The sequence below is a fragment of the Syngnathus typhle genome, linkage group LG14 (assembly GCF_033458585.1).
Source record: "Syngnathus typhle isolate RoL2023-S1 ecotype Sweden linkage group LG14, RoL_Styp_1.0, whole genome shotgun sequence".
NCBI classification, from domain to species: Eukaryota; Metazoa; Chordata; class Actinopteri; order Syngnathiformes; family Syngnathidae; genus Syngnathus; species Syngnathus typhle.
In genome coordinates, this window is record NC_083751.1 from 9,037,629 (window position 1) to 9,063,082 (window position 25,454).

Here is a 25,454-nt window from a genome sequence, read left to right on the forward strand (position 1 = left end):
CAAATGTTAAAGGGGGGAAAAAAAAACCCCCACGAATATTTTGAGGTTCAATTTCAAAGAGAAACAAACGAGACAAAACAATTTTTCATTTTATTTTATTGAATTACAATGCAATGACAAATTTGCAAAATGTGCAAGCAGTTCTAAAACTATATCAAAACTAAAATGGACATTATTCAATTTCTGAAAATATAAATTTAATCCATTCTGCAAAATTTAGCCTCAACAACAAAGGCCAGCTTTCGGGTGATATCCAAACTGTTGCAATTGATTGTAAATTATCAGCGGAAGCAAGCATGTAATTCTGATCCCTTCAGGGGGGGGGGGCAAATGATAACACATTCATAAATTGTGACTGAAAAAAAAATACACTTCACAACTCAACAAATAACAGCTAAATGAGGGTTTGACACAACACTTTAAAAGCACATATCTTAGGAGTTCATTTCAATTGTGTTATTCTATCAGAGTGAAAACGCAGTTTAACAAGCTGAAAGGACAGCTTGTCTAGTTGTGACTTGATTTCTTAAAATAGAAAAAGAAAGCAGAGCAGGGTAAATAGGACAAAATATTTAAAAAAAGATTAAATTAAAAACAAAATAATCAGTGAAAGATATCCCTAACAGATAGTATAATGTGCCACAGCAAGTTTAAAATCACGGCTGTAAAATTACCCGTTATAATTGAAATGGAAACATTTTTTTATTAGAGATTAAGTTGACATTTCTTAAGGAGACCAGAGAAACAAAAAAAAATGTCACTACTATCCCAGTGGCATTACCAAGTTGATGGACCAAAAAAGTGTAATATCACATTTTACGGTTGCAACAACATAGGAATACAGGCAGTAAGTAACAAGGGGGAAAAACAAAAAAACAACTCATCATTACCAACACATCATGGAAAATAGGAGCACTGAAGTCCACAGCAATGGTAGATTTATAATTCATAAAAATATATTAAGAGGAACAAATTCTTTATCGTCTCTAAACGAAAATTGCCCTTACATTTTGCATGTTTTTTTAAATTCTACCAAGTCCGAGTTGGAGGAACTCTTGATCATCGGCCATTGCTGTAACCTGGGAAAAACTGATTAAGGATCTCTTGCAGATTCTTGTTGACAGTCATGGAGTAGTTTTTGCCCAAGTCATGTCTGCAGGCCGGGCAAGTGTACACATCTGCCTTGAAGGAACGCTGAAGGCATTCCTGAATGTTGAAAACAAAAGAATTAACAGGTTAAGAAATTCTTTATAGCCACCGTTTTTTTTCCTTTGATTTACCTTGCAGACATTGTGTTGGCACTCAGTGGTGATGGGCCGATAGACTACTTCTTGGCAGCAAATGCAGAGGAAAACCTCTTCAACTTTGTTCAGAAATTTCTGGAGGAGCAAACCATTAGGATGATTACAAACAAAATTGCAACACTATTTTTTACTAACAACCCATTTTATTTTGCATTTCTCATTCTCCTATCCTGTCCAAGAAAAACTTGAATCTTCACAAATCTTGACCAGTTAGTCACTTCAACCAACTACCTTGCTGTCTTCATGACCAGCGTCAATTGTCATGTGATTGAGCAGAAACTGACCGGGCCGAGTGACAGTGACTCCATGGCTTCATCCCACACTTTCTTGTTTTGCCTGTCATCTTTGATGAGCGCCTTCTGCTCTCCAGACAGCTTGTAAACTTCCACTTTCACTTTCTTGGGACTCTTGGTTGGTGAGTTCTTAGTGGATTCTGTCAGATGAACAGGAGAATGCTGAATAGTAAGTACATTGAAAAATTAATTAGCACTGGGGGTATTGGAATTTTTCTTTGAACCCATCACTGAGGTAATAAAAAGAGATTTTGTTTGTGCACAGGGAAACTGATCATCCCAATAAAATGTTTTCAACTAAATGTCTTACTATAGAATTGTATTTTGGGATGTTATCATTGCATAACATTTACATTCCTGAAAATAACCAACAGGTCGTAAAAGTATTGTACACGTACAATTGTGAATTTTGTTTGGGACAATACACTTTAAATCAGAAGAGTATAAATAATGCAATATTCCATACTTGAAGCTTTCCAAAAGGTGCTGATCTTTTACAATTACACTCACTTTAATGTTAGGAAATATCTATGAAACTACCCAAATGGAGAAAGTCATCTTACCAATGCTCTGAGACTGCCTCTTTCTCTTTGCCTTGCTGGGTGTTTCCTCCTCTTCTTCATTTTTGTTCTCTTTCTCCTTCTGATAACCAGCAGGATACTGTCACAAGATTGAGAGGATTCAACATTGAGGTAAGGAGGACAACGGTGTCGTAAACATCAGCATATGGAGATGAACAGTATATTTTATTTACCTGCATGACAAGTCCAAGTTTCTTGATGCGTTCTTTGCCATCTCTGGTCCATGGTGCTGGCTCATCATCATCCCGCTTAAGGAGGTAGCGCCAAACCAAGAAACCAGATTTGCCTTTGGCTGGCCAGTATTTGACTATCTGAAGTTAAACACACACCAGTAAATATATGAATACAAATCTGTGAAAGAAAGATTCTGAATTCAAATCTTACTTTGTATATCCCATCATATCTGTTTCCTTCCTCAGGGCAGTATTTACTGTGCTTGCGACCCTTCCAGCTGCGAACCACTCGTACTGGCTTGCCATCCTTCCAGTTCTTTGCCTGAGCACCATTCTTCCAATTGACAGGAACATTGCAATTGAGAGCAAGTGCACTGCAGAGGACCAGAGCAAATCATTTCATACATACATTTGAAATGTGGCTGATTTGAGATTTCACTCAAGGTGGAGCACACAGCAAACGTACCGGTTCATGTGAGTAAGTGTCTGGTCACATGATTGCTCAGCAGTCCTCTTGTTCCCAGACAGATCTCGACCTCCAGAACCAGTGTAAGTAAACTCATTTCCATCATCCTACAATTCAATGACAAAACATGGCAGTTAATAAATTAGCACAGGGTAAATTGGGGGAATGAAAATGACAACATTATCTGGCTAGCTTTAATGTAGCAAATTATTGTTAATATTGTATTGGTATTTTGGGAGTGGAGGAATCACTTCTCTCAAAAGACAAACATACCACATCATCTTCATAGCCTCCTGCTAAGACCAGAGAGTAAGCACCATCGTTGTTTCTGCCATGGATCCCAGCTACATGTGGTCTGTGGACACCAGACTCACTAACCTGGAAACAACAAAAGAGTAGAGTGAAAAGTCAAAGTCAGAAAAAGTCAAAGACTGCTTTATTGTCAATTTCTTCACATGCCAAGACACACAAAGATTTCACTTAAGGTGGAGCATACAGCAAACGTACAGTTTCATGTGAGTAAGTGTCTGATCACATGATTGGAAAGATCACACAATCTGTCAGCATAGACTAGAGGGATGAACGACTAGTAGAGCCAGGGCCGATTTCATTGAGAGCTGATAGTGCTCTAGAACACCCGCAGATGCAGCCTTGATACACTTACCTGTACTCGGAATTTCCACAATGAGCCAACAGGAACACCAGGGATTGGGCCATAGTGGTTCGATGGGACAATGGTACACTGCTTGGTTCGACCAACACAGGCCATTCCCTATGGAAAGGATACAATAAAAAGTGTACCAAGACAAAACTTTGTATAGCACACTAATTGTCTAGGATTGTCTAGGAGAGGGGTTGGAGAGCCTAAATACTTCAAAAAAGCCATTGTAGACATTGACCACAGACAGAGAAAGGCTATCAAACCTTTTATGCTTCAATAATTTGAAACAGAGTGACGTTATGGACTCACCTTGCCCCAGTCCCTCTGGCTTGAAGAGCTGGCAGAAGCCATTTTGGCTTTCTTCTTACTGTCCTTTAGCTTCTCTCCAGCACGCACAACCTCATTGGAGTTAGTGCGGCATTTTGGGCAATACCTGGGTCCAGTCACACGGGAAATGTTAAATTATGACTCAAATTCAATGAATGACAGAATCCTTGATCATACTGACCAGTCTTCATCCTCTGGGATGGTGGTGAGTGGTGGGTTTAGGCAGTATGTGTGGTAGGCCAAGTCACATTCATCACACAGCAGCTGTTTGTCAGGATCCTGCTTGATGCCGCAAATGTTGCAGTTACACCAACGGCAGTTTTTATCGGGATCATCCTTGCAGTGCTTGCACTCAGGTCCATTCGTTCCTGGAAGAAATGTGGTCTTACACTGCAGCCTTGATCCTCAAATAAAAAAAAACATGTGTCCATGCTACATGCTTCAAATGGAACCAAAAGTAATTCTTACTTTTCGGTGGACTCTCTGATCCAACGGGTGTATCATTTTGAGAGCCAGCTGCCTCGATTTTGTAAATTTCCTTTACAAACATAATTCGGCAGTCGTTGAGCGAGTCCCCTGCCTCTCTACAAAAGAATGAAACACATTTTTACATTGTCTCAGTTGTATGCAACAAAAGAGCACAATAAACTTGACAATTTGAAAGTTTCACAAACAAATCTTGAGATTTCAATTAAAACACCTCATCTACAGTTGAGCAGATGAAACAGTAAGGACAATCTATTATTTGCAAACATATACGCAACATCACATTTTACAACACTGAACCCACCCTAAAATGATCTTTGCATAAACCTCTCGCAGGGTGCGTGTCTCCCTTTTTCTCTGGATCTCAGCATCATACCAATAGCCACGCTCCGTGGGATCATCTGGGTTGTAGTTGACCATAACGACCATACCAGGCTCCAACTCATCCCACTGATACACAGACCGGGCCCTCGGGCGAACATCCTTAGCCAAAAGAGGGATCTCACCGTTTTCTGGGTAACTGTGAAGGAAAATCGTAACACTATCATGTTAATGGTTCATAACCACTAATTAAATCTGATTAACACACTGGCAACTCAACAACACGTGACAGTATTTCAAGTGTGGCCACATTGGGTTCAATCAAAGATACAAAATGTGGCCATAATTTAGTGCAGTGGTGTGATGTAAATATGTTTGACTGTTCAATGCAACACAAATTATCAGGTAGAAAAAGTGTTCACACTTTATCCAAACAAAAGATCAGGCTCAGGGGTACGAGTTTCAAACAGTTGGTATAAATATTCACACTTACTCTTCATATTTCACGTGGTACAGTATCTCGTCTTCGTCCTTCACCTCAACCACATCCTCTTGGGGAATCACAGGGCTCCTGGTTACTTTGACGATCTGGCCTTCAAACCACGCGCCCATATTCAAGTCCCTTGCATCCACCATTTCATTGACCTTGAACAAATAGAGATTTAAGCATGAATCCAGAAACGTCATACAACCTCCAATGATCTGCTGGAATTAGTGATGGATAAAATAATTGATTAGTGGTTTGAAAAAATGAATGATGGAGTGGCACAGAACCAGGAAGTTGCAGACGTTTTTAGAACGCTGGAAGTAATATATTACAAACATGGAGCGGGTGGGCCCTCCTGCAGCGAGGCAATACAGTGATTGATTTTAACACAAGACAATTTAAATGTACCTTACTATTTCTCCACTCATTAAGAAAACATCCTACACTGTTTCTGTAAGGGTGGTATGTTAGGTGTGAGACTACAATTATAATTTTAATTCCAGGTTTAAAAATCACCTTGTAAAATCCAAATCCCGGTTCCAGGAGCTGCGGGGGGCTTGTTTGGGCAGAGGTACCAGCGGTCTGAACCTCCATCTCACCATGAGTCGAGCTCTTGTCAGACTCACTCTGGGTTGAGCCGCAGCCAGAATCAGAGTCGGAAAGCTCCGCTTCTTTGTCTTTGTTTTTAGTAACTCCAACACGGGGTGTGTTCTGTCTAATGAGCAACTGCACGATGTCATTAAGGCCCACATTGTAATCGAATATCGTGTGTCCATCCTCCATCTAATGACAAGAATTTCAGACATGAATACAGAAATGTATGCAACAATACAGAAATGTATGCATGTCAATTAAAACATTCCTTAACTCTAGCGTGATCACTCCTTACCTGCTTGCCACGGTAAAACAACCTCTGCCTTTCCGGCTCCACCTTAAATAGCTCCGAAATCTTCTGCCGCAGCTCATCCACCTTTGTAAGTTTGGACAACGAATCCACCCTATGGGTCTCTTTGCCATCCATTGTTCGCACTTGAATCCACATTGCAGCTGCCCTGTGTTGAGATGGACTCCAGATTAGCTCAAAAACATAACTGCCCACTTAACACCTTGCAAGACTAATTGAAAGAAGACTCGAAATAATAAAGTATGATTTAAACAACCAAAGACAAACAAAAACAATGAACACCTTCAAAAGTGCCACCCATCTGATTTCTACTGTTTACACGATCCACATGGCACCCAACAGAAAGGTGTTTACAAGAGGCACAGTTTTGTCACTCACGACACGAGTAGTTTAGGATTTGAAATGAAGACAGGCATAGCTAATGTTGTTCTATAGTCAACAAAGCACAAAATGCACCTCCCCCAGCTGAATGATGCAGCCAAGAAATACCAAATGCAAAGTGGAGTATACTTGCTTCAAATTCTGCATCCGTTTTTGAAATAGGGATCAGTATTGTAACATGCAAACCGGGAATGCCTCACGCCTGATGCTGTGAAGTTAACGGGCTTTTCTTTGCCAAAAGGCCTGCCAGATCAGACATGTTGAAATGCATTGTATTTCATTTCAGAATCTGAACTGTCTAGGTAATTACTATTGACAGCTTGATTACATGTCCCAAATTAAAATTGAATTGAGGGGATTTCTCTTTCCACAAAACGTACATGCATTCAAAGCCGAATCATGCATTTTAAAACTTCATAAAGCAATAGAATGTTGTCCCCATAACTCTCCCAAGTCAAAATAGATCGTACTTAAGCGATCGCTCTCATTCACCCAAACCAATGTACAGTACATTAGTGTGACGCAATGAAAAAATGGGCTGTCGTTCTTGCACATCACAAAGGGAGGGCACAATCTCATTTAAATACAGTGCGGGAAACTGCTGAGACCACGCCCAGATCTTTTAAAAAACAAGAACATCCGGACGCGAGGGAACACTAGCAAATAATGTGGCGTCGCCCTGACAATGAAACGAACCTAAATATGACTGTCCACTCCGATTAAAACGAAGTATCCCAAAAAATAAAATGAAGTGACTGACGGTGAATGTACGGAACACCTCTCGGGACGTTTGGCGAGTGTGTAAGTGATCCGCTACACCCAAAAGCAGAGGATATAAATTCGGGACACTAGTAACAATAGAGTAGCTCATTCCCAAGATTATGGACGCATTTCACTTGGACGTTATTTCGACTGCATGGGTAACTTACGTCTTTAGAAAAAGAGAAAATAAGCGTATTTTCTTAAGGGGGTTTCGTTTTCACGACAGGCACATACATGTGGTAAAACAAGTACATTACATGATTCTTAATCATTAGTTAGTAACCGTAAACAGCGACAGCGGATCATATTCACTCATTACGAAGTTTAACTTTACTACAGAGTGACTCGCACAAAGTTCTGGGCAGTTTGTTAGTTATAAACATCAGCTTTCGATACACGGCTAAAAAAAAACAGCTGGAGAAAGGGAGGGATAATTTGTCTTAAGTTTCACATTAGTTCGCCGTGGTAAGTCATTGTGATCAAGTAACGATCGAGTAAACTAACTCTAGTATGGTCGGCTCCGGCTTTAAATATCAAATCCATATTGAAAAATGGTAATCGACGCGGAACAAGAGCATACCTGTTTGAGTGTCCACGGGAAAAAAGAGAAAATGGTGATTAGTTTGTTTAATTCCTGTAACTTATCCGCAGCTCCAACAAGCCCAACTCTTATCCTTGTTGGCTTCCTTTCAATGAGTAATTCTTCAAGACTTTGATATCCCGCCTGATTTTACCATTGCTTTTCACTATTGGCTACTTGTCTCCCACTCTATCACTTCATTGGCTGACAGCACCGTCAATCTTTCAGAGTAAATGGCGCTCAGTTTCAGCGCGCGAAATGAAATTCTCGTGGGCGCAACTCACGTCAGAGCACTTATCGCGAGATGATGCGGTATTCTATATCAGTTATGGCAGATGGTTTGCCCTGGTTGTGGTAAACAACATTATGGCGGATGCTTCGTATGGCGTTCCAAGGCCTTGTCAATCGTCACTTCAAGTTCAGCATCACAGCTGTCTGGCCTCTAACAGATAAAAAAAAATAAAAAATAGCAAAACTGTTAACAGTCTTGATTGTTCTTAATCAGCAGCGCACCATTTCATGTTTGAATGCATGAAATGTTTAAATTTATTTTAATCGTTCCTCATTTTATGTCAGTAATTACACACACGAGATATACAATAGTAGTCACCAAATAACTTGAACATTGTACAAAATAATATAAAACAGTGAGATGCATGACATACTTAAATTGAGTTTAATTGTTCCCTATTTTATGTCAGTAATTACACACACTAAAAATATATCATAGTATTTTTAATTGTAGTCACCAAATAACTAGAACATTGCACAAAATAATATAAAACAGTGACCAGGAATAGACAAATAATGTTCTTAAGTTAATCACAAACAATCATGTATTTATTATTTACATTTAATGCAGCCCTTGCTATTGGTTTAATGCATTCAAACAATTTACAAAATAAGATGACTATGTTGACTAACTTCTCAAAGTTTTCGGAATGTGTATGTTGTTGTGAAGTTATCCAAATCACAAGTTCTGCTCGGATTTTATATTCTTATCATCCATATGGCGTCTGTGATGAGATGGAGCCTTGACAGAGTGGCCTGGCGGGAACCGAGCAGCACTCAGAGCTTCGGGAGGACGATAGGAGGTGGACACGGCAGACCAAATCATCTAAAAAATCTTTTTGTATCTTTGTTATTGCTTGAGAGAGCACATCAGGCAGCGAGTGCATGTTGAGAAGCATCAAGTCCAGTTTGTCTTCCAAGGCCACAATCCTCCTGTCTAGCTCCTCACTTCGATGCTGCAGGTCCGACACCAAATCGTACATCATGTTCTGAGTCTAGAGAAAGTAGAAAATACGCGGAAACTTACCCATTTACTGGCCATGAAGCTGTACTAGCAAACTTGGAAGAGCTTTAAACAGGAATCATCCATCCATCGTTACAGAAAATTCAATTATTATTTGTATACGTACAAATAGTTGGTAGTTAAACTGATTAAATAGTCGAGTGTGTGTGCCTTTAGCAAGACAAATAAAAAGGTGTGCAAAGTGTACTATAATTCTTGATCCTAGAGTATAAGTCACAGATATGGTATTAAGAGAGCTGGGTACTGGTTTAAATTCTGATTTAAAAAAATAAGATATCCCTTTAAATGCTTTAAAAAAAATAATACAACATTGTAGATGTGAGTACCTTTGCAAGATCAGCAATGGTGTTGGCCTGGTCAGTTAGTTTCCTTTGCTCCATTTTAACTTTTCGCAGTCTTAAACATGAAAAATAAAGTGCACTTATTTTATTGCTGTCATACTTTTGACTTAACTGTAAAACATAGTAAAACAGTTGTATAATCATATTTTCATATATTTTTCAGCAATACTAAAATTTGGTAAAAATACAAATCTAATGAACTCATTAATCTTACAAATTACAGACGTTATATCATGTACTGGACATGGTACACGGACTGGACCTTAGAATCTACGCTGTGATAAGTTTACCCACTGGTGAATAGCTTGCAGGAATTTACGTTGATGGTGGCGTACCCTCGCACGATCAACTTTCTTCACCAGCTTGGTGTGTTTGTAAATGAGCCATGTCTCTCTCAACACATTGGCTGCAGTGTTTTTTACCTGAGGGCAAACAGGACTAAAATTACATTTAAAAAAAAAAAAAAAAAAAAGATATTTACAGGTGCTTGTACAATACAACTGACCTTTTTATAGAGCTGAGTATCCATCATAAAGTTATGGACGTGTTTCTCAGCTCTGGTGAGCTCTGACTTCCTCGCAACCACGGCAACCACCAAAGCTGTACAACCTGCTCCCTGAGAAAAGGAGCAGTGGTTAATTAGACTGTGACTCACTGTTCACAGTAGAGATGATTTTGTGAATACATTTGCTTAATCGACTAGGGTAGAAATAAATGATCAAAAGTTTTCTGTTTTGTATTTCATTTTAATACATTTAATCTTTTCCAGCCAGTCATGAATTCAGGAAGGGGATCCGGCTGCAGTTAGTTAATGCCTCCGCCATGTTGACAGTGTGCTCCTATATGAAAGGAGCTAACTGTGTTCACTCTCACAGCGGCGCAGAAGCCTGTTTTTAACTGTGCATGAAAAGACCAAAAGAAAAAAAAAACTCCGTATGTGTACATTTAGACCACGCTAGACTGGGCACAAAAATAAGGCCTTGCATTTTCAGGAAGGGCAAAATACAAACGAGAATTGCCACCCTTACTGGAGGAAAAAAAAAGTGGCAACATTAGAAAGAAGATCAGAAATGAAAATACTCCTGGTCCAATTACAAAATATGCACAAAAACATTTACTCCTCGTGTTTTTGTCATTACGGGGATATGCGCAGAGCAGATTAGAATACCAATATGAATCCTGTTCTGTATGTGGATTTGATTCATAAATGTGAACTGTTGTTTAAGTGGCCATCGTGGGATTTTCTCCCTTTAATAGAAGGGGACGAAAAACTTCTGCTTTCGGTGAATGATTGTCATAAATCCTACCATGATGCCTGTTAACAGGCACACTCCTTTTCCGCAGTAAGTGTGAGGCACCATGTCACCATAGCCGATGGACAAGAAAGTGATAGAGATCAGCCACATTGCTCCCAGAAAGGTGCTGGTCACTTCCTGTGCATCGTGATATCTTTTGGAACATAATAACATCATGTTAGAAGTATAGCACTCAATTTAGTAACTTGTACAATGAGGAAAGTACCGTATTTTCCAGACTATAAGGCGCACCTAAAAACCTACAATTTTCTCAAAAGCCGACAGTGCACCTTATCGTCCGGTGCGCCTTATATATGGACCAAATTCCTAAATTTAAACTGGCCTGAAGCATTGTGCCATGAAATTAATCATAAGTGGCCCACTGAAGATTATGAATCATGAATCAAAAAGACTATGGATCATTATTTTGTGATTCTAAAGAAATTTGTTGCGTCTGAAGTTGAAATAAAAAAGATAAAATGGAGAATGATTTGATTTGGATTAAAAATCTGACATGATGCATTAATGGTGTGCCTTATAGTCCGGTGCGCCTTATATAAGGACAAAGTTTTAAAATGGGCCATTCATTAAAGGTGCGCCTTATAGTTCGGAAAATACGGTAAATAAGAAATAAAAACTTGATACCTCTCACAAATGCGCACAGTCCATGCAGCAATAATCCAACAGGATACGCTGAACACGAGTAGGACAGTGCCAGGGCAGATGGTCATCAGAGTCTTCATGACAAAACGAGTGTCAAAGCTGATCTTGTTTAGCGCCCCGATGCTACGAGAAGATGCATCGGTGAAGAGCTTGCTGTGGAGTAGCATGACCCGGCCAATCAGGTAGAGGCGGAGAAACATGGGCACGGACAGGATAATGTCAACATCAGCGTCCGCCACCAATGAGGTGTAGTTGAACGCCAGTCGAGTAGTCCAGCTGAACACATATCGACCTGGGATGGGATGGATGGCACACACGAGGAGCTCCAACACAATGAAGAGAATTCGCTCAAAGGTCATGGCGATCCGCCAGTCATCTGCGCCGTTGTTCACCATGAAGAGCTGAAGGAAAGAAGTGAATGTTACTCTTGTGTACTTGTCATTTCCTGGTTCCAACAGCAGGAGAATGTCATTTACGAAAAAATTGTTTGGAAGAAGGTTTTACTGTACTGTAAAAATCTCATTGAGTTTACCAGGGGTCGAGTTTAAGGTTATGTGACTTTTAGCATCAACACAAACATTTGTCATTGTAAGCTTTTAAGCTTGAGATCTCTCAAGTATTGGATTTTACAATGGAATTCTGGATCTGTATTTATGAAGAATATGAAGAATAGCCTCAGTGTAGTTATTTCAAGTGTGGTTTGTAGTAAATCTATCAATTTTCCATTCCCCAGGTTCCTATATCCCAGCTGACGTTCGACCCAAAAAAAAAAAAAACCAACAACTTCAAAACAATGTCCACAGATAACTAACAATGTTTGCATATTTACCTGGATTTCCCTCGCATGGTACATGAGAATAAGGCCAAGTAAAATAGTTGTCGAAACACTGATAAGACCTTTTAGTACATAAGAATATGTGGACTCCTGTAAAAAAGACAAATAATTACATTAACACTGTGAGTGTAGTTTACACTAAATGTTATCTAAATTAAAAACTATTTTTTCTAATACCTTGCTGTAAAATCCTCTAGACAGCTCAGTCTCAATCACCATGACAACAATGCCAAACATCCCACAGACCAAAGAGTAGTCACTCAGCTGTTTGCGCTTTCCAAAAAGAGCTCTACGTTGACCCAGTCTGAAGTTGATGTCCTTCTTCGGCGGTACGCTACCATCCTCTGTAATGGCGTTCTCACAATTGGTCTTACTTGAATCCTCTCTGATGACTTTGGAGAAGGCATCCTCCAGGAGGGTGCTGTGAAGAAGCTGCTGGCCCGATTGGATTTCATCCACAGTGGATCTCGCAGTTTCATGGCTGGCCAGCGACCCCACGGCATCACCATTGCCATGAGCGCCTCTTTCTGTGACTTCAGACGGAGTGATGTGATTTGTAGGCGAAAGTTTGGATCCACTGAGATGCTTATTGGTGTTTGTCTGCAAAACAAAGGACCAGTCAGCATTTAATAATGCTTTAACGTTGTTTTTAAATAGGGCCGGGATTATTTTGTGTAGTCGGATGTTAGTAAATTTCTTTCTTACAAATGCAGATTTAAGAACGGAGCTGGTTCTCTCTGCTATTTCATAAGTATCAAAATGGTTCCTTATCTAATGAAATGATACATTAACTTCTGGGGTCAAAAGGATGCTGACCCCTGAACTGGTTAAAAGCACAAAATATAATGGGTTTATGAGATTGAAAATAATCGTGTACCTGACTATATCTTCTCGTTGCCTCCTCTACTAAGTCTTGATGGTCAAAAGAGCTATACTGACTGGTGGAGAAGGACTGCACACTGTGGTTAGTGGCTGGTGTAGAAGACCTCTGGGCGCAGGGTGTTCTGGTCATATGGTTGGATGAGAGATGATGACATTTGAGGATGATGGGTGGATCGTCGTGGGGCTTCCAGGTTTCGCCACCACTGACAGAGTAACGTGCGTGTTGCTTTTCACGATCCTGACACCGCTCTCTCCAATTGGGCTCGCCACTCTCGGCAGGCAGAGAATGTTGGAAAAGTTTCTTGATTTTCACGGGACATTCGTCGGCGGCATGCAGTGGGATGTTAAAGTTTGAATTGGCATCTTTGAAATGATTGCAAGTTTGTTGTCGGGGAAGAGACATTTGCTCTTGTTGGTTTCGGTACTGTGGCATGAAACAATCGGTACTAAACTTCTGTACTGAGGCATGGAAGATAGACGTTTCAGGATGTTGCTGCTGTGCACCAGAACAGGAACAAGCACATGTGTCATTGTTTGGATGTCCCATACCTGTGCCTGGTCTCTGGACTGGGGATAAGGAAGAATCGGCCCCCTCACCGCTAACTTGGCCACAAAGCAGCAGCCAGTCCTGATTCGTCCTCTGAGATATGCTCATGTTTTCAGTTTGTAGCGGTAACATCTGAGCGGACACTTTCGGGGATGGAATGACTCCATTGTAAATTTCATGGGGAATTGAAGGAGCATCAATTGTTCCTGAGTGTTGTCCATGTATCCCCTCAGGAATACTGGTCGGTAGTGACTGACCTCTTGAGGTGCAACCCTCACGTTCGTCATCACGGAATACTTGACCCGTTGTATCGAGGCGTCGGGTTGCATTTGTGGGTTTAACCAGAATTAACCGCATGGTATTTCGAAACAGCTGAAACAATAACACAGTTGATGTGGAAATAAAAGTACCAGCTATTGCATGCATATGTTCTACTTTTAACTCATCAGAACATGCAATCAATACACATCTCTTTCTCCAAACAACACAATTAACACTATCTTTGCAGGTTTTCAGTAATTAACATTTACTATCTGAATCTACGTTAATATATAAATTGAAGTACCAATAATGTGCACTAAAGTTGGTGCCTACCTTGGTTTAAGTCAGTAAACACTATCCCCAAAAAAGACAAAAAAAAGATTGCTCCAGTCTATTTCTTATTTTTCAGAAGAGGAGTGGAGGGTTCCTGCTTGGAAAAGCTCCAGAACCAAAGTGTTCAGAAGAGGCTCGCGAGGGCGCGCTTCCTCCTATGTGCACACTTGATCCTGGTACTTTGGAGACGGCCTCCTTTGAAAGTAATGATTAGAATTCAGTGTGAAGAAAGAAAAAAGGGCAGCTGGTCTGGTAAAGGGTTGCCATGCAAATTTACGGGAGTGGGCGGGAGCTAAGTTAAGATGCAAACAACAGCGGACAGACTATGAAAGTGTAAGATCACAAGTCCGAGCGAAAAACCCATCAGCAAAACCACCTTGCTTTCAAAGCAAAGTGGCAAATAAAAGATGAGTTGCGCTCGTCATTGATGCGCCATGGTTCAAAGGCCTTTGCCAGATTCTCTTATCTGCCCGGACACAAGCGTAAGGCTGGACAAAAGTGTCCCATTATTAAATCAGCTTGTGAATGCATCAGATGGGTTAGAGCAAAGCCAACCTGCAATGAGCAAATGTTGCCACGAAAGCAGTGATTTACACCCAAGGATAAATCCAAACTGTGATACCCAATAAACAAGTGCATGAAACGTTTTCATTTTGTTTTTGGTGCTCGGACATTTGCCACGGACTTCTTCAATGAAACAATTTCACCCAAATTTTTGTCTGCATTCTTTTCCAAATATATAATGCAAGTTTTAGTGTGATAGCTGTCAAGCAGTTTTAAAGGCATGTTCTTTTTGAACAATAATTTTTGTCCACTTGGCATGAGGCAAAACGACAAAGCCTGCAAGTCTGCTGCCTCAGCAGCTATGCGTGTGAACGTTGTCGTGTTGTAGAAACAAACAGAAATCTTTTGTGACAGCAACACTGTAGCTGACCTGTCATGAGACCCATTCAGGATGTATGTTCTTTTCTTCAACGTTTGGCAAATACACAAATCTTTTTCTACAGGCAAATTTGGTGTCACTCGAAGGGAGAGCGGAGTCTTGCAAATTGAAGATGTTTTCCCGCCCCTTTAATCTTCTATTGAATGAGTAATCAGTACAATGTGAATGATCAATAAGACATTCATGCAGCAGAATTAGCTCAGATGTCACCGTCCACTTTAATCTCTGGTAAAATTAGACTTTAAAATCACAGCAAACTAATGGCCACAGTCAGGTGGAAGGTGCTCAACTCAGCCACTCAAACACAAAGATGATCTTAAAGGGAGGGGGGGGGGGAAGTTCATCATTGAATTTATAACAATTTGTTGGCTGAGACAGAACATTCTTTTGTAATTTAAAGAAAAAATAATAATCACACAGTACCAAGCTCAGCATTTGTCCTCACCTTTGAATATTTCACTTGAACACATTAATGTGAGATCAACCTCTTACTCTTTAAGTGTTAACACGATGCTGTGCGAAAGTCATCTCAAATTGGTTTGACACATAGTGGCAAGTATTAGGACGACCGATACTCAATTTTTGATGAATGAAGATGGTCTGGCACTAAAAGTCTCCAAGGTGCAACAGACAGTTTCCAATGGGAGTTGGGCGCTTACGGGGAAATGTGGATGGGACGGTCAGTGCCTTCACTTTGAGTTGTATGCCGCAAACTTTTGATTAAGAGGATTCTCAGGAGACTTCATCCACTCCTTCTTCAGCAGCTGCTTCATCTGAGACAATCTCATGTTCGGGTTTTCTTTCTTCAAGCGAGGCAAATTGGTCTCCTCGTACAACGTGTAAGCGGCTTTTATCCGCCGCTCCGGGTGGCGGTCCAGGTCCTCAGGTGTAATGCTGAAAGAGAAGAAAGAAACATGCCTATATTATGAATAAACATATTTGTACAGACATACAAATATTTGGGCTGAACTTGACCACGATCTGCCACCTATGTTCAAAGTTCCAATGACGTGAAAATGAACCATACCGGGGGAAAGAGACAAAATTATACAAACTGTTGTGAAGCAGAAAAAGCAAGTATGAAGAATGCTGTCATGATTGTTATTGTTACCTGAGCACAGCAATGGCATCTTCTACAGTTCTAGCTTCCACAGTTCCTTCCTCCTGCATAATTCTGTTCACATTTTCTTCCAGTGGAATCTCCAGATGGCTCTTGTCTGTGGATTTAAAATTTTAAGATGTTATGATTGGAAGATGAGCTAATTTCATGGAAAGACAAACACGCAAAATTAACTCTTGGTTTTACATGAACTTCATATTTGAGTTTACCTTTTGGCTTGAGCTGCTGAGGCTGGGGGACACTCTTAATAGACTCCTCTATCTGGGCCCGGGTCAACTTTTCACCACCTCCACCCTCCTTCTGGGATTTGCCTTTTATTCTGGCAGTCTCTTCATCCAGGAGTCGCTGGGCCTCTTTTTTCCTCTCTAATAGCTCAATCCTCTTCTTCTCCTTATCATCCTGCAAATGCAGAAAAAATAGACTAACACGTGTTATTTTTCTGAACAGTTAACAACTGGCCACAAAACATGGACAGGATGTTTTATAGATCAGATTAGGGTCAGGGTTTACCTTCCTCTGCTCTTTTTTCAGGACATGTTTGTCAGTTTCCTGCCACAGGGCATCATCCTCTTCCTGCTTCTTGCGCGCATCCGCCACAGCCTTGGCCTCAGCCTTGCGGGCTCTGGCTGTGGCCGCCTTGGAGTTCTCGCCCTGGAACTTCTTCGGCATCCCAGCAACCGCCGTTCACCTGACATGAAATAAGAACAAGCTGTCACCATGAAAAGTCTTTGATCATCTAAATGAATTGTAAATTAATCTAAATGAATTGTAAACTGAAAAGTTATACTGTATATTATTTATATAGTTTCTCGTAGCATTCCATCATTTTTTAAGTCGTTCAACGTTGCATGTTAAAATGCGAAAAGGGTAACGCTGTCACAAAATAACGGGCAGTTTTCCCCAAAAATATAACCCCAAAAACAGTCAAACACACCAATATGATATGCTTTTGTTTTCAAACTGAGGCATCAATTCTGGATCGAAATGCAGCTACTGCTAGCAGATATTTACTGAATAAACATGTCAAGCTTGTTTACTTGTCACTCTTCTTTCCTGTTCACGCCAATTTAGTGACGATAATAATGCAGCAAAGAAAATAGAGCAACATTTCGTATACCATACCAGTATGAAATTAAATTCAGGTCGTAGCTAGAACAGTCTTGTTTTCGTAGCGGTATCAGCCATATCCCGTCGACGCACATTGATGACGTAAGGGGCAAGTGAGTCCACTGTTTTTAACGTCAGCAAATCCGGTCACTGAATAAAAGTGACAATAAAATAGTTTCTTGTTGGCTCCAATACGTGTGAAATAAAATTTAAAAATGAAACTATGAATTCATTTTCTGAAACCTCGTAGTGTTTTGCTTTGTCGTGGCTCAAAATTACAAACAAAGAAGAGAAAGGAGTGACAGGTGCCATATCGCAACATGCAATACCAAGCGGCTGCAGCGCTTTTCTTTCAATATGACGCCAATGTCATGGCAATGATGCATCAACAATTACATTTCATTCCGACGTTAACACCAAAGAAAAACACGACACAAACATTGGTGCGTGGTTGATTTTGCACGAAGATCACATAGTGATGGGAAATCCCACATTCCTCGAAGTCTAGTTGTTACCACTGAACGCAGCAAGTCAAGGTAAACTATTTTAAATAAATTAATCGTGGACTGAAGCTCATAAATAGCAATCCTCAGACCTCATGCATTTAATGCAAGTAGTTAGTAATTGCAGGAGTTTTGAATCAAGTCTATTTGCTTCAAATATTTTCTGAACTGCTAAGGATAGGCGATCTAAAAGTTATATACTTAATTACTGCTATTGTATTGTTATGATGTTATAACATCAATGTTTATGAAAGTAGTACACTTGTTTTTCTTATGCTAAACCGGTCCAGTATATAATATAAGAGCATCGAAGTACAGAGAACCACATCAAGATGCTGTGCTCCCATAATGAAATCTTTAAATGTTACGAGTCAATACAACAAAAAATAACATCTACGATGAGCTAAAATACAAAATAGAATATATGACAGAGCACATCTGTATTTGAGTAGAAATAAACATTTGTTTTTGTAGTTCAGAAGTCATTGTCACTCTCGTCGAAAAGAGGGGGTCTCGTGCGTCCTCTGGAGGAGCGAGGGGCTCTGGCCACACCGTCCTCCAAACTGTCATCATCTAATTCTTTGCTCTCATCCTCGCCTTCCTCCTCTTCATCATCTTCATCCACTTCTATCTCACTGTCTTCTGACTGAAATAGAAAAAAGGCAGAAAAGCCATTAAAAAAGGGCCATATCGTATTTAATAGTTGTATCTTGACAGGAAACACACTAAATAAAACAAGCACTATTGATGGTATAGAATTTTTGCTCATATCCTAAAACTACAAGTGGAAATTAAAGTGTATACTAATTTAAAGGGGGAAATTTTACATGGGAACTCTTATTTGATCTGGATAATCCAATGACAGAAAATGTCAGGGTGGATAATCTAATTTTATTGCACAAAAGTACAAGAATAAACTACTAGGCGTTGGCCCTGCACAAACCTGTCCTTTCAGTTGTTTTGGCCTTTTGGAAATTGCTAACGCAGGCTTCAAACACAAAGGTGGGTGCAAAGAGATGGGTGAGATAGTAATAAAAACACAATCTTTGAAATAAAATACTGAAGAGGCTCTTCTTTGGATAGAAGTAGCAGCTGTACGTGCTGGACACGACTTTGTGAAACTATTTACCTCATCACTGTCACCCCCCTGCATGTTCCCGGTGAATCTTGTTCCTCTTCCTGGAAGAAAATATATGGACATAAATTGGTGATAATTCAAAACATATACTCTGAGTGTTGCAACTTTCATTTGGATTATTCTAATATTCATCAGATTTCGTCCCACATGATAGTTATCGCTCAACAAATAAATAGCTCGAGATGACATACTGAACAAATCGCTCATCTGTTTGGCAGCCATCGAGCCATTTCGAGTGGGCCGCGGATTCGAGGGTCGAGACTCTTCCAAATCACTGTCACCTTCATCCTCAAGAACATCCATGTCGGAGTCCACATCTTTCACTGAAGCAAATTCATAGAACGAACGCAACATGACACTTGTCAACTCCATCCTATACTAAGGTGGCTGATTGGATATCAACGTTATTGAGAGTTCTCACATGAGCTCCTCATTAGATCTCTGTCCTCCTCCTTCAGATTTTGCTGCATCATCCTCAGAGTGTTTTCAGCTTCCTGCGAGGGGGAAAGAAAGACATCATACAATAGCTAGTAAGAAATGCGAGGCACACAGCCTTTTCAGCCGATCCATCCATTTTTAATTACGCTTGTCCTTATTAAAGTCACGCGTGAGCTGGAGCTGTGACTTTGGGCAAGAGGTAGTGTCGCATGTCAGTTGCAGGGTGTATATAGACAAACAATTATTGTTATAACTCACTTACATTCATGTCTATGCATAGTTTCGAGTTTTCAATTCCCCCAACATGCATCTCAACAAGCAGGAGTTGAACATGCAAAAGTCCACGCAGGCTGGCCTGAGGGAACATTTGAACCTTCTGACAAGGAGGCAGATGAGCTAACCACTAACTACACTGAGCTGTTCATTCTAAACTAAGTAATCAAACTGGAAATATGACATTTAGAATAGGTTTTGAGAAGTTGGAGATAAATACATTTTCAGACTAACCAAACCCGTGGACACATTTCCATCTTATTTACTACTTTGAGTATGTTTCTGTTTAGAAATCTTTCCCATACATCCCATCAGTTAGTTTAGATATTTGTTAAAACTCAAATGTGACACCAAAAGAGAACTCAAATGTGCCACTAAAAGAAAGTTGGGCTTAGGAGAAAATACAATGATTGCCACTTAAATGGAAAATTCCGATCTGTATCCGTTCTAGAACCACCCACAATGTGAAAGCAACAATACAAGTCACCCACCTCAAACCGTTCTTGCTCCAGCTGATGGTAATCTTCGAGTTGGGACTCCAAGAAACAAAGGTTTTTAATCTTTGCCACGTAGATTTCATACTGCTTCTGCAGGTCTTCTTCGATCTTTTCATATTCGTCCATGAAAGCTGGTCTAACACAGACAAGCATGAAGAAAAAATGTTTTAAGAATTACTTCTGTTCCTATGGGCCTCTCAGACTTTTTTCGTTTAACAATAAATAAAAAAATGTATTTTTTTATTTTCATTTTCTCTCATAGGAAAGAGATTTATCAATTCATTTAAATCGTCATTTGCACATTATGCTCTTTTGTTGGCTTTTACCGTGTGAGAGGAGATTGATTCATTTATGGCAACATTGTGAACTGACCGCACACTCTGCAGCGTTTGAAGTCTCTTCCGACTTCTCTCTAGTTCCTGTTTCTTCTTTTCTATTTTGGCATCTAGATTGGCTTCATCAGACACAATGTTATTCAGCATTTCTTTGGTTTTCTCCACCGTTTCCTTGAGAACAAACAGAATACATGTCAATTCCCAATTTTAAACATATTTAGAGAAATGGCAGTAAAAGAAAGAGTACTGACCAAGGCCTCCCTGATGGCTACTCTCAGAGCCTTTTCAGTCACATCGATCTCCAGAGGTCTCGCAATGGCCGCAGTTCTCTTTTCCTAAACATAATACGCACGCACACACGGACATTCTTAAAGACAACAAGGAGTCACCATCGATTAGATGAGATACTGTGTGGTTGCATTCACCCTAAGTTCCACCTCCTTGCCCAGTAAATCATACAAAGATGCTCCTTTTGACGTGACCTCCGAGGCTAGGTGCCGAGCTTCTTTGAGGTCAGAAATCTAACAGGAAGACAGAGGGGAAAGTACACACTTGTGATACAATTCCAGATGTTACAGATTTTAAAATAGAAACAATGTAGGTGGGTGCGGGTAGGAGCATACAATCTGCAATAAAAAAATATTCATTATAAAATGATCTGATTGTTGTAGTTTTCAGTGGTGTGTATATTAAATGCAAACGCTCTAAGAAATACTGCATGAGAAGTTCTTATTGTTTGCGTGGAAACCCAACTGATTAAATTGCTTCATATTAATAAGCATCTTACCCGTGAACTAATGTCAAACTTAAACTTGTTGCTGTCCTCTTCAACTTGATCTTCCAGCCCCATCTGCTTGGTCTTTATCGCGCTGTACAGCACTGATGTGATCTTTATCATCTCTTTGACTGCATAGCCGTCAGCCTGGTAGAGGCGCTTGGTGTTCAGCTTGATGTGCGCTTTGGTTGCCTGCAACAAGTTCAGAAAAGTGAGCAGTAGGTCCAACATTGCACAATGTTAAAACAACTTCTACTACCACTGTATTGTTTTATATGCTTAAGACGACACATTACCATGAACTGAGCCACGGCCTTTATGAAGAATACTCTGTCCGACTCTGTCTCTACATCTGGAGGAATATCCATCTGAGGTTCATATCTACATATTGGAATAGGGTGCAAAATGAGAACTTTCTTCAAGGGGACTTATTAGAAAAAATAATTAATTATGTGTTTACACTACTGCCTCTCGTCTACATATAAGATTAAGACAAATAATGTTATGTTTTGATCTAATCACAACAAAGACTCACCTGCAATAAAAATACACCAATGATCAAAACAATGAGGTAGAACATAATTTCAGTTTATATTAACAAAAGTTTTAGTTCCTGTTTCAGTTAGAGATACACCAACATTCCAATTAGATGAATGGTTGTACCTTTTAACGAGCCATAACATGATTTCTGCCACCAGATTGAAGTTAGGTGTTCGGAAATTCTCCATTGAAATCAAGCGGGGATAGCCCAACGCTCTCATCATTTCTGTGAAACCTGTCATTGGAAGGTGATGAACATGAACAAATGTGAGAACATACGCAAGAGAACAGAAACATTAACAAATGTGAGATCACATACAAGAGTGCAAAAACATTCACATTTCTTGGGTTTGGTTTGTGTCAGATGGTGAGGATGGCTTACTTCTCAAATCTCTGAAAGACATTGTGACCCCTGTTGTCCTCACTGGTTTGCAAAGGGGTTGGAAAAGCACAAGTGTAAGTGACAATGAATTTCAATTCTAGCAGATTTCAATAGCAATTGATAATGTTCTATACTGTATAGCAAAAATGCTATCCAGAGAACGCTTGAAAGCCAACATGATAAAATCGCTCGATCGTCAACTTTCAATGCACAAAAACAAGATTTTTTTTATTAAGACGATTTTGTGGCCAAATACATTTTTAAGGCACATTACCGCATGAAACTAGAGACCTTTGTGCCTTTCGGGAGACAAGGTTCATGGAAAAAGCGAAGTGAACGCGTAGTCGGTGAAAATGCACAACCGACTGTGTACAATTTAATAATCTTTTCACAGTTAAAAAATTGTTAATAGTTATTTGAGTGTACTGTTTACAGGGAGTCGCCAGGGGTTACCTGTTGATGATGAATCTGTCGGTCAGTCGCCCTCGGAGATCTACTACACGGAAGAACCAGTGCCGCTCGCCCAATCAGAAATTGCTATGCTCCATTCGAGTCCAATGGGAGACGAGGATGTTGAGCTATGCACTGTCACCGTTTTTGGAATTGTGAGGCAAGATCAAGAAATCAAATGTTTAGCGTGCCTGTGCTTTCTATATTTAATTTTTTTTGCATACAATACATATTTATTGGTAAAGCGCATCGTACAACAGCTGAAGCTGAAAAAAAAACCCCACTTTACATGGCCCACCCAATTACTTGATTTTAATTAGGGTGACCAGATTTGGATTTCTGAAAAAGAGGACACAATTTTTTGGGAAGCAACACTGGTACGACGTCTGGTCACCCTAATCTAATTTAAGGGAAAGCCAATCGGGTATGTTCATATCCGGTGCAACAAAAATGATATTAACCCTCGAACGCCACCATCGCAGTGGAGGTGAATTACACCCAACCCATGCCAGTAACGTCAAAAGCCTCGATCATTTGCGCCACAAGGGAGAACAGAACATTTCTGAAGACTGGCTTAAATTATCTATCTAGGTTGAAAAATTACGATTGCATTTTGTTTCCAGATTTGTGTAGATTAAAGTCATGAAAGTACATCAAATACCAGCCGTTTTTAGTTTTCAATTACTTTCTTTTTTCAAAAGAAAAGCTTTGATGTTAGTTGTTTTAATAGAGCAAAACAAAAACAAAAAATCGCATCATTTTTCGTTCTCCATTTACCTACACTATAAAGAAAAACTAATGGCCAAAAGGTAGGTGAACCCACAGAACTGGTTTTACTTACAATACTCACACCCAATCGATAGGCGACGCTGTTGGAAAAAAAAAAAAGGACTTGAGTGACGTCATCGCGTACCCACTATCCTTTGCGCCGACAGTGTTTACGAGGACGAACTACATTTCTGAACACCAAATACATGTTTGAACTATACATCTTAGTTGAGTGTTAAGGCCTCCTAAATATAGCAAATATATGAAGATCTATTATTTTTATTAAAAGGAAATGGTTGCTAGTGTGACACCGCCTGTTACTTTGGTGAGACCGGCAATGGGGTGGCTCGTTTGGACGAGCCAAAGTCAGTTCACTCTTGTTTCTCTTCAGATCGTATAAATCTTTCGCCTTTTACTAAAGATTTCCGTGGGGAGGAACAACAAGAGTATATCTTAATTTTTTGATGCTCTGCGAAAGCGGAGCTTCCTAAACTTGTAAAAGCAAAACATTCAAAAATCCTTCTTACAAATAAATTTCAGGCATTTTGTGTTTACACGAGTTCCAGCGAAATGTGATAAGCATCCATCCCATTATAATATAAACTATTGATTATGATCAATATTTAATTAATATATTTTCTACTTATTATACTATGTAAGGAACAATAATCGAAGTATTAATTACTAATATAAAATACATTTGACCAATTTCAAAGAACTACTCTGATCATGTTCCTCCCCTCAATGTTCCACGAGGAAGCATTCATCAAAAGCGGAGAATCTGCGATAAAAAAATCATTATTCTCCGCCAGCTTCACGCTCAGGAAGAAACATCAATTCTCATCATCGTAGTTAGCCAAACCGTTCACCCCCCTAAGTGACCTGTTAGAGCATTGAGGGGAAATTAATTACTAAGAATCAAAAGGTGGCCCTCGTGTGGCACGGAAGCTAACTGCAAGTATAACCAGTATAATGTGTCGATGTCTAAATTGTAAAACAAATTAAGCCATGTTAAATTATAGCTACGGGGTAAGTATTTAAAGAAACATGACAGGTTGCTGCCATTGTTATTTGACTTCATCTACACGGACGTCGTGAGAAACATCAGGCACATCATTACAGATTGCTTTAGTTTTGTCTTAAACAACTTTAAAACACTACTCTGATCATGTTCCCTCCCTCAATACTCCACAAGGAAGTAAAGAACGTTCATCAAAGGTGAAGGACATATGATAAATCATTATCCTACGCCAGCTTCACGCTCAGGAAGGAACATCGATTCTCGTCATCGTAGTTAGCGAGACCGTCACTTTAGAAAAGCATTTCTCAAGTTAAAAACTATAGAAATGATCCCTGAAAGTATAGTCTTAATTCATCAACGAGGGGCGGCGGGAAGTCATCTGCGAGTGTACCATTTTTACCCAGAGGGCAACCACGACTAGTAAAGGACTATGTTTAGAATAATTCTAAACATAGTCTTTTACTAGTCGTGGTCTAGTCTTTACAATCTAAACTTTAGATTGTATTAGAAAGAGTGCCGACGTCATTAGGGTATTTGGCAACACAGCCATCATTGGCTGAGCGCTCGATCACGTACCCACGATCCTTTGCTGTGTTTTTTTCCCGTCAAAATATTCATCAAACAGCTATTGTGCTTTCGGTCCCGAAATGTATCCAAAGATCGGATTGTTTTTGGCGAATGACTAATTCGTTTTGTTGGTCATTAAAAGCTATTCCCATCAGGAGCTCAGTTCATCGTTATTCTATTGGGTCAACGTGAACCACGTGACTCTAAACCTTCGTGAACACACGAAAATCTGCAACCATTTGATCGATGCACAGGTTGAAAACAGCTCACTGACGCTGACTGTTAATAGTTGTTGTTTGGGTGGTCGGTACGTGGCATTAGTATGAGTCGATATATTCAAACCGTAACTTAAATTGGTAGTCTCTTTATTTAAGTAGTTTCCTCAGACCCAAGTTTGGT

The 25,454-nt window shown here is 39.8% G+C and overlaps 4 protein-coding genes, 2 non-coding genes and 1 pseudogene across 9 annotated transcripts; 1 reads left to right on the forward strand and 6 right to left on the reverse strand.

Annotated features, from left to right (window-relative positions):
• Positions 1 to 79: 79 nt before the first annotated feature.
• Positions 80 to 7,879, reverse strand: uhrf1 (ubiquitin-like with PHD and ring finger domains 1). The gene is made up of 17 exons (XM_061296823.1): positions 7,727 to 7,879; positions 5,989 to 6,151; positions 5,616 to 5,882; positions 5,106 to 5,257; positions 4,596 to 4,811; positions 4,274 to 4,389; positions 3,987 to 4,173; positions 3,788 to 3,911; positions 3,482 to 3,589; positions 3,091 to 3,195; positions 2,818 to 2,924; positions 2,563 to 2,725; positions 2,352 to 2,489; positions 2,161 to 2,257; positions 1,589 to 1,737; positions 1,281 to 1,379; positions 80 to 1,206 (listed from the first exon to the last, which is right to left on the reverse strand). The coding sequence occupies exons 2-17, from the start codon at positions 6,139 to 6,141 to the stop codon at positions 1,060 to 1,062; spliced, it is 2,328 nt and encodes a 775-aa protein (XP_061152807.1). The 5' UTR covers positions 6,142 to 6,151; positions 7,727 to 7,879; the 3' UTR covers positions 80 to 1,059.
• A 665-nt stretch (positions 7,880 to 8,544) lies between these two features.
• Positions 8,545 to 13,961, reverse strand: kcnn1b (potassium intermediate/small conductance calcium-activated channel, subfamily N, member 1b). The gene is made up of 9 exons (XM_061297645.1): positions 13,053 to 13,961; positions 12,353 to 12,775; positions 12,170 to 12,265; positions 11,323 to 11,741; positions 10,690 to 10,831; positions 9,888 to 9,998; positions 9,677 to 9,804; positions 9,368 to 9,437; positions 8,545 to 9,012 (listed from the first exon to the last, which is right to left on the reverse strand). Exons 1-9 carry the CDS (start codon positions 13,959 to 13,961, stop codon positions 8,728 to 8,730), a joined length of 2,583 nt encoding a protein of 860 aa, XP_061153629.1. The 3' UTR covers positions 8,545 to 8,727.
• A 1,286-nt stretch (positions 13,962 to 15,247) lies between these two features.
• ccdc124 (coiled-coil domain containing 124) lies at positions 15,248 to 17,542 on the reverse strand. Its single transcript, XM_061297650.1, has 5 exons — positions 17,384 to 17,542; positions 16,772 to 16,949; positions 16,471 to 16,660; positions 16,253 to 16,358; positions 15,248 to 16,035 (listed from the first exon to the last, which is right to left on the reverse strand). Exons 2-5 carry the CDS (start codon positions 16,928 to 16,930, stop codon positions 15,831 to 15,833), a joined length of 660 nt encoding a protein of 219 aa, XP_061153634.1. The 5' UTR covers positions 16,931 to 16,949; positions 17,384 to 17,542; the 3' UTR covers positions 15,248 to 15,830.
• A 665-nt stretch (positions 17,543 to 18,207) lies between these two features.
• cluap1 (clusterin associated protein 1) lies at positions 18,208 to 25,420 on the reverse strand. 4 transcript variants are annotated; one of them, XM_061297647.1, is made up of 15 exons: positions 25,065 to 25,416; positions 23,541 to 23,568; positions 22,703 to 22,834; positions 22,250 to 22,291; positions 21,991 to 22,102; positions 21,624 to 21,708; positions 21,340 to 21,519; positions 20,978 to 21,073; positions 20,804 to 20,887; positions 20,590 to 20,723; positions 20,212 to 20,353; positions 19,431 to 19,503; positions 19,201 to 19,332; positions 19,001 to 19,050; positions 18,208 to 18,517 (listed from the first exon to the last, which is right to left on the reverse strand). In XM_061297647.1, the coding sequence occupies exons 4-15, from the start codon at positions 22,269 to 22,271 to the stop codon at positions 18,347 to 18,349; spliced, it is 1,281 nt and encodes a 426-aa protein (XP_061153631.1). In that variant the 5' UTR covers positions 22,272 to 22,291; positions 22,703 to 22,834; positions 23,541 to 23,568; positions 25,065 to 25,416; the 3' UTR covers positions 18,208 to 18,346. The 4 variants fall into 4 exon arrangements, with proteins under 4 accessions (XP_061153631.1, XP_061153633.1, XP_061153632.1 ...); XM_061297649.1 differs by having other exon boundaries at positions 22,187 to 22,291; positions 22,703 to 23,568; positions 25,065 to 25,420; XM_061297648.1 differs by lacking the exon at positions 23,541 to 23,568.
• LOC133167608 (U5 spliceosomal RNA) lies at positions 23,839 to 23,952 on the forward strand. Its single transcript, XR_009718064.1, has one exon. It is a non-coding gene; the product is annotated as a U5 spliceosomal RNA (small nuclear RNA).
• On the reverse strand, positions 24,185 to 24,381 carry LOC133167605 (small nucleolar RNA U3; annotated as a pseudogene).
• Positions 24,624 to 24,836, reverse strand: LOC133167602 (small nucleolar RNA U3). The gene has a single exon (XR_009718059.1). It is a non-coding gene; the product is annotated as a small nucleolar RNA U3 (small nucleolar RNA).
• Positions 25,421 to 25,454: the final 34 nt, after the last annotated feature.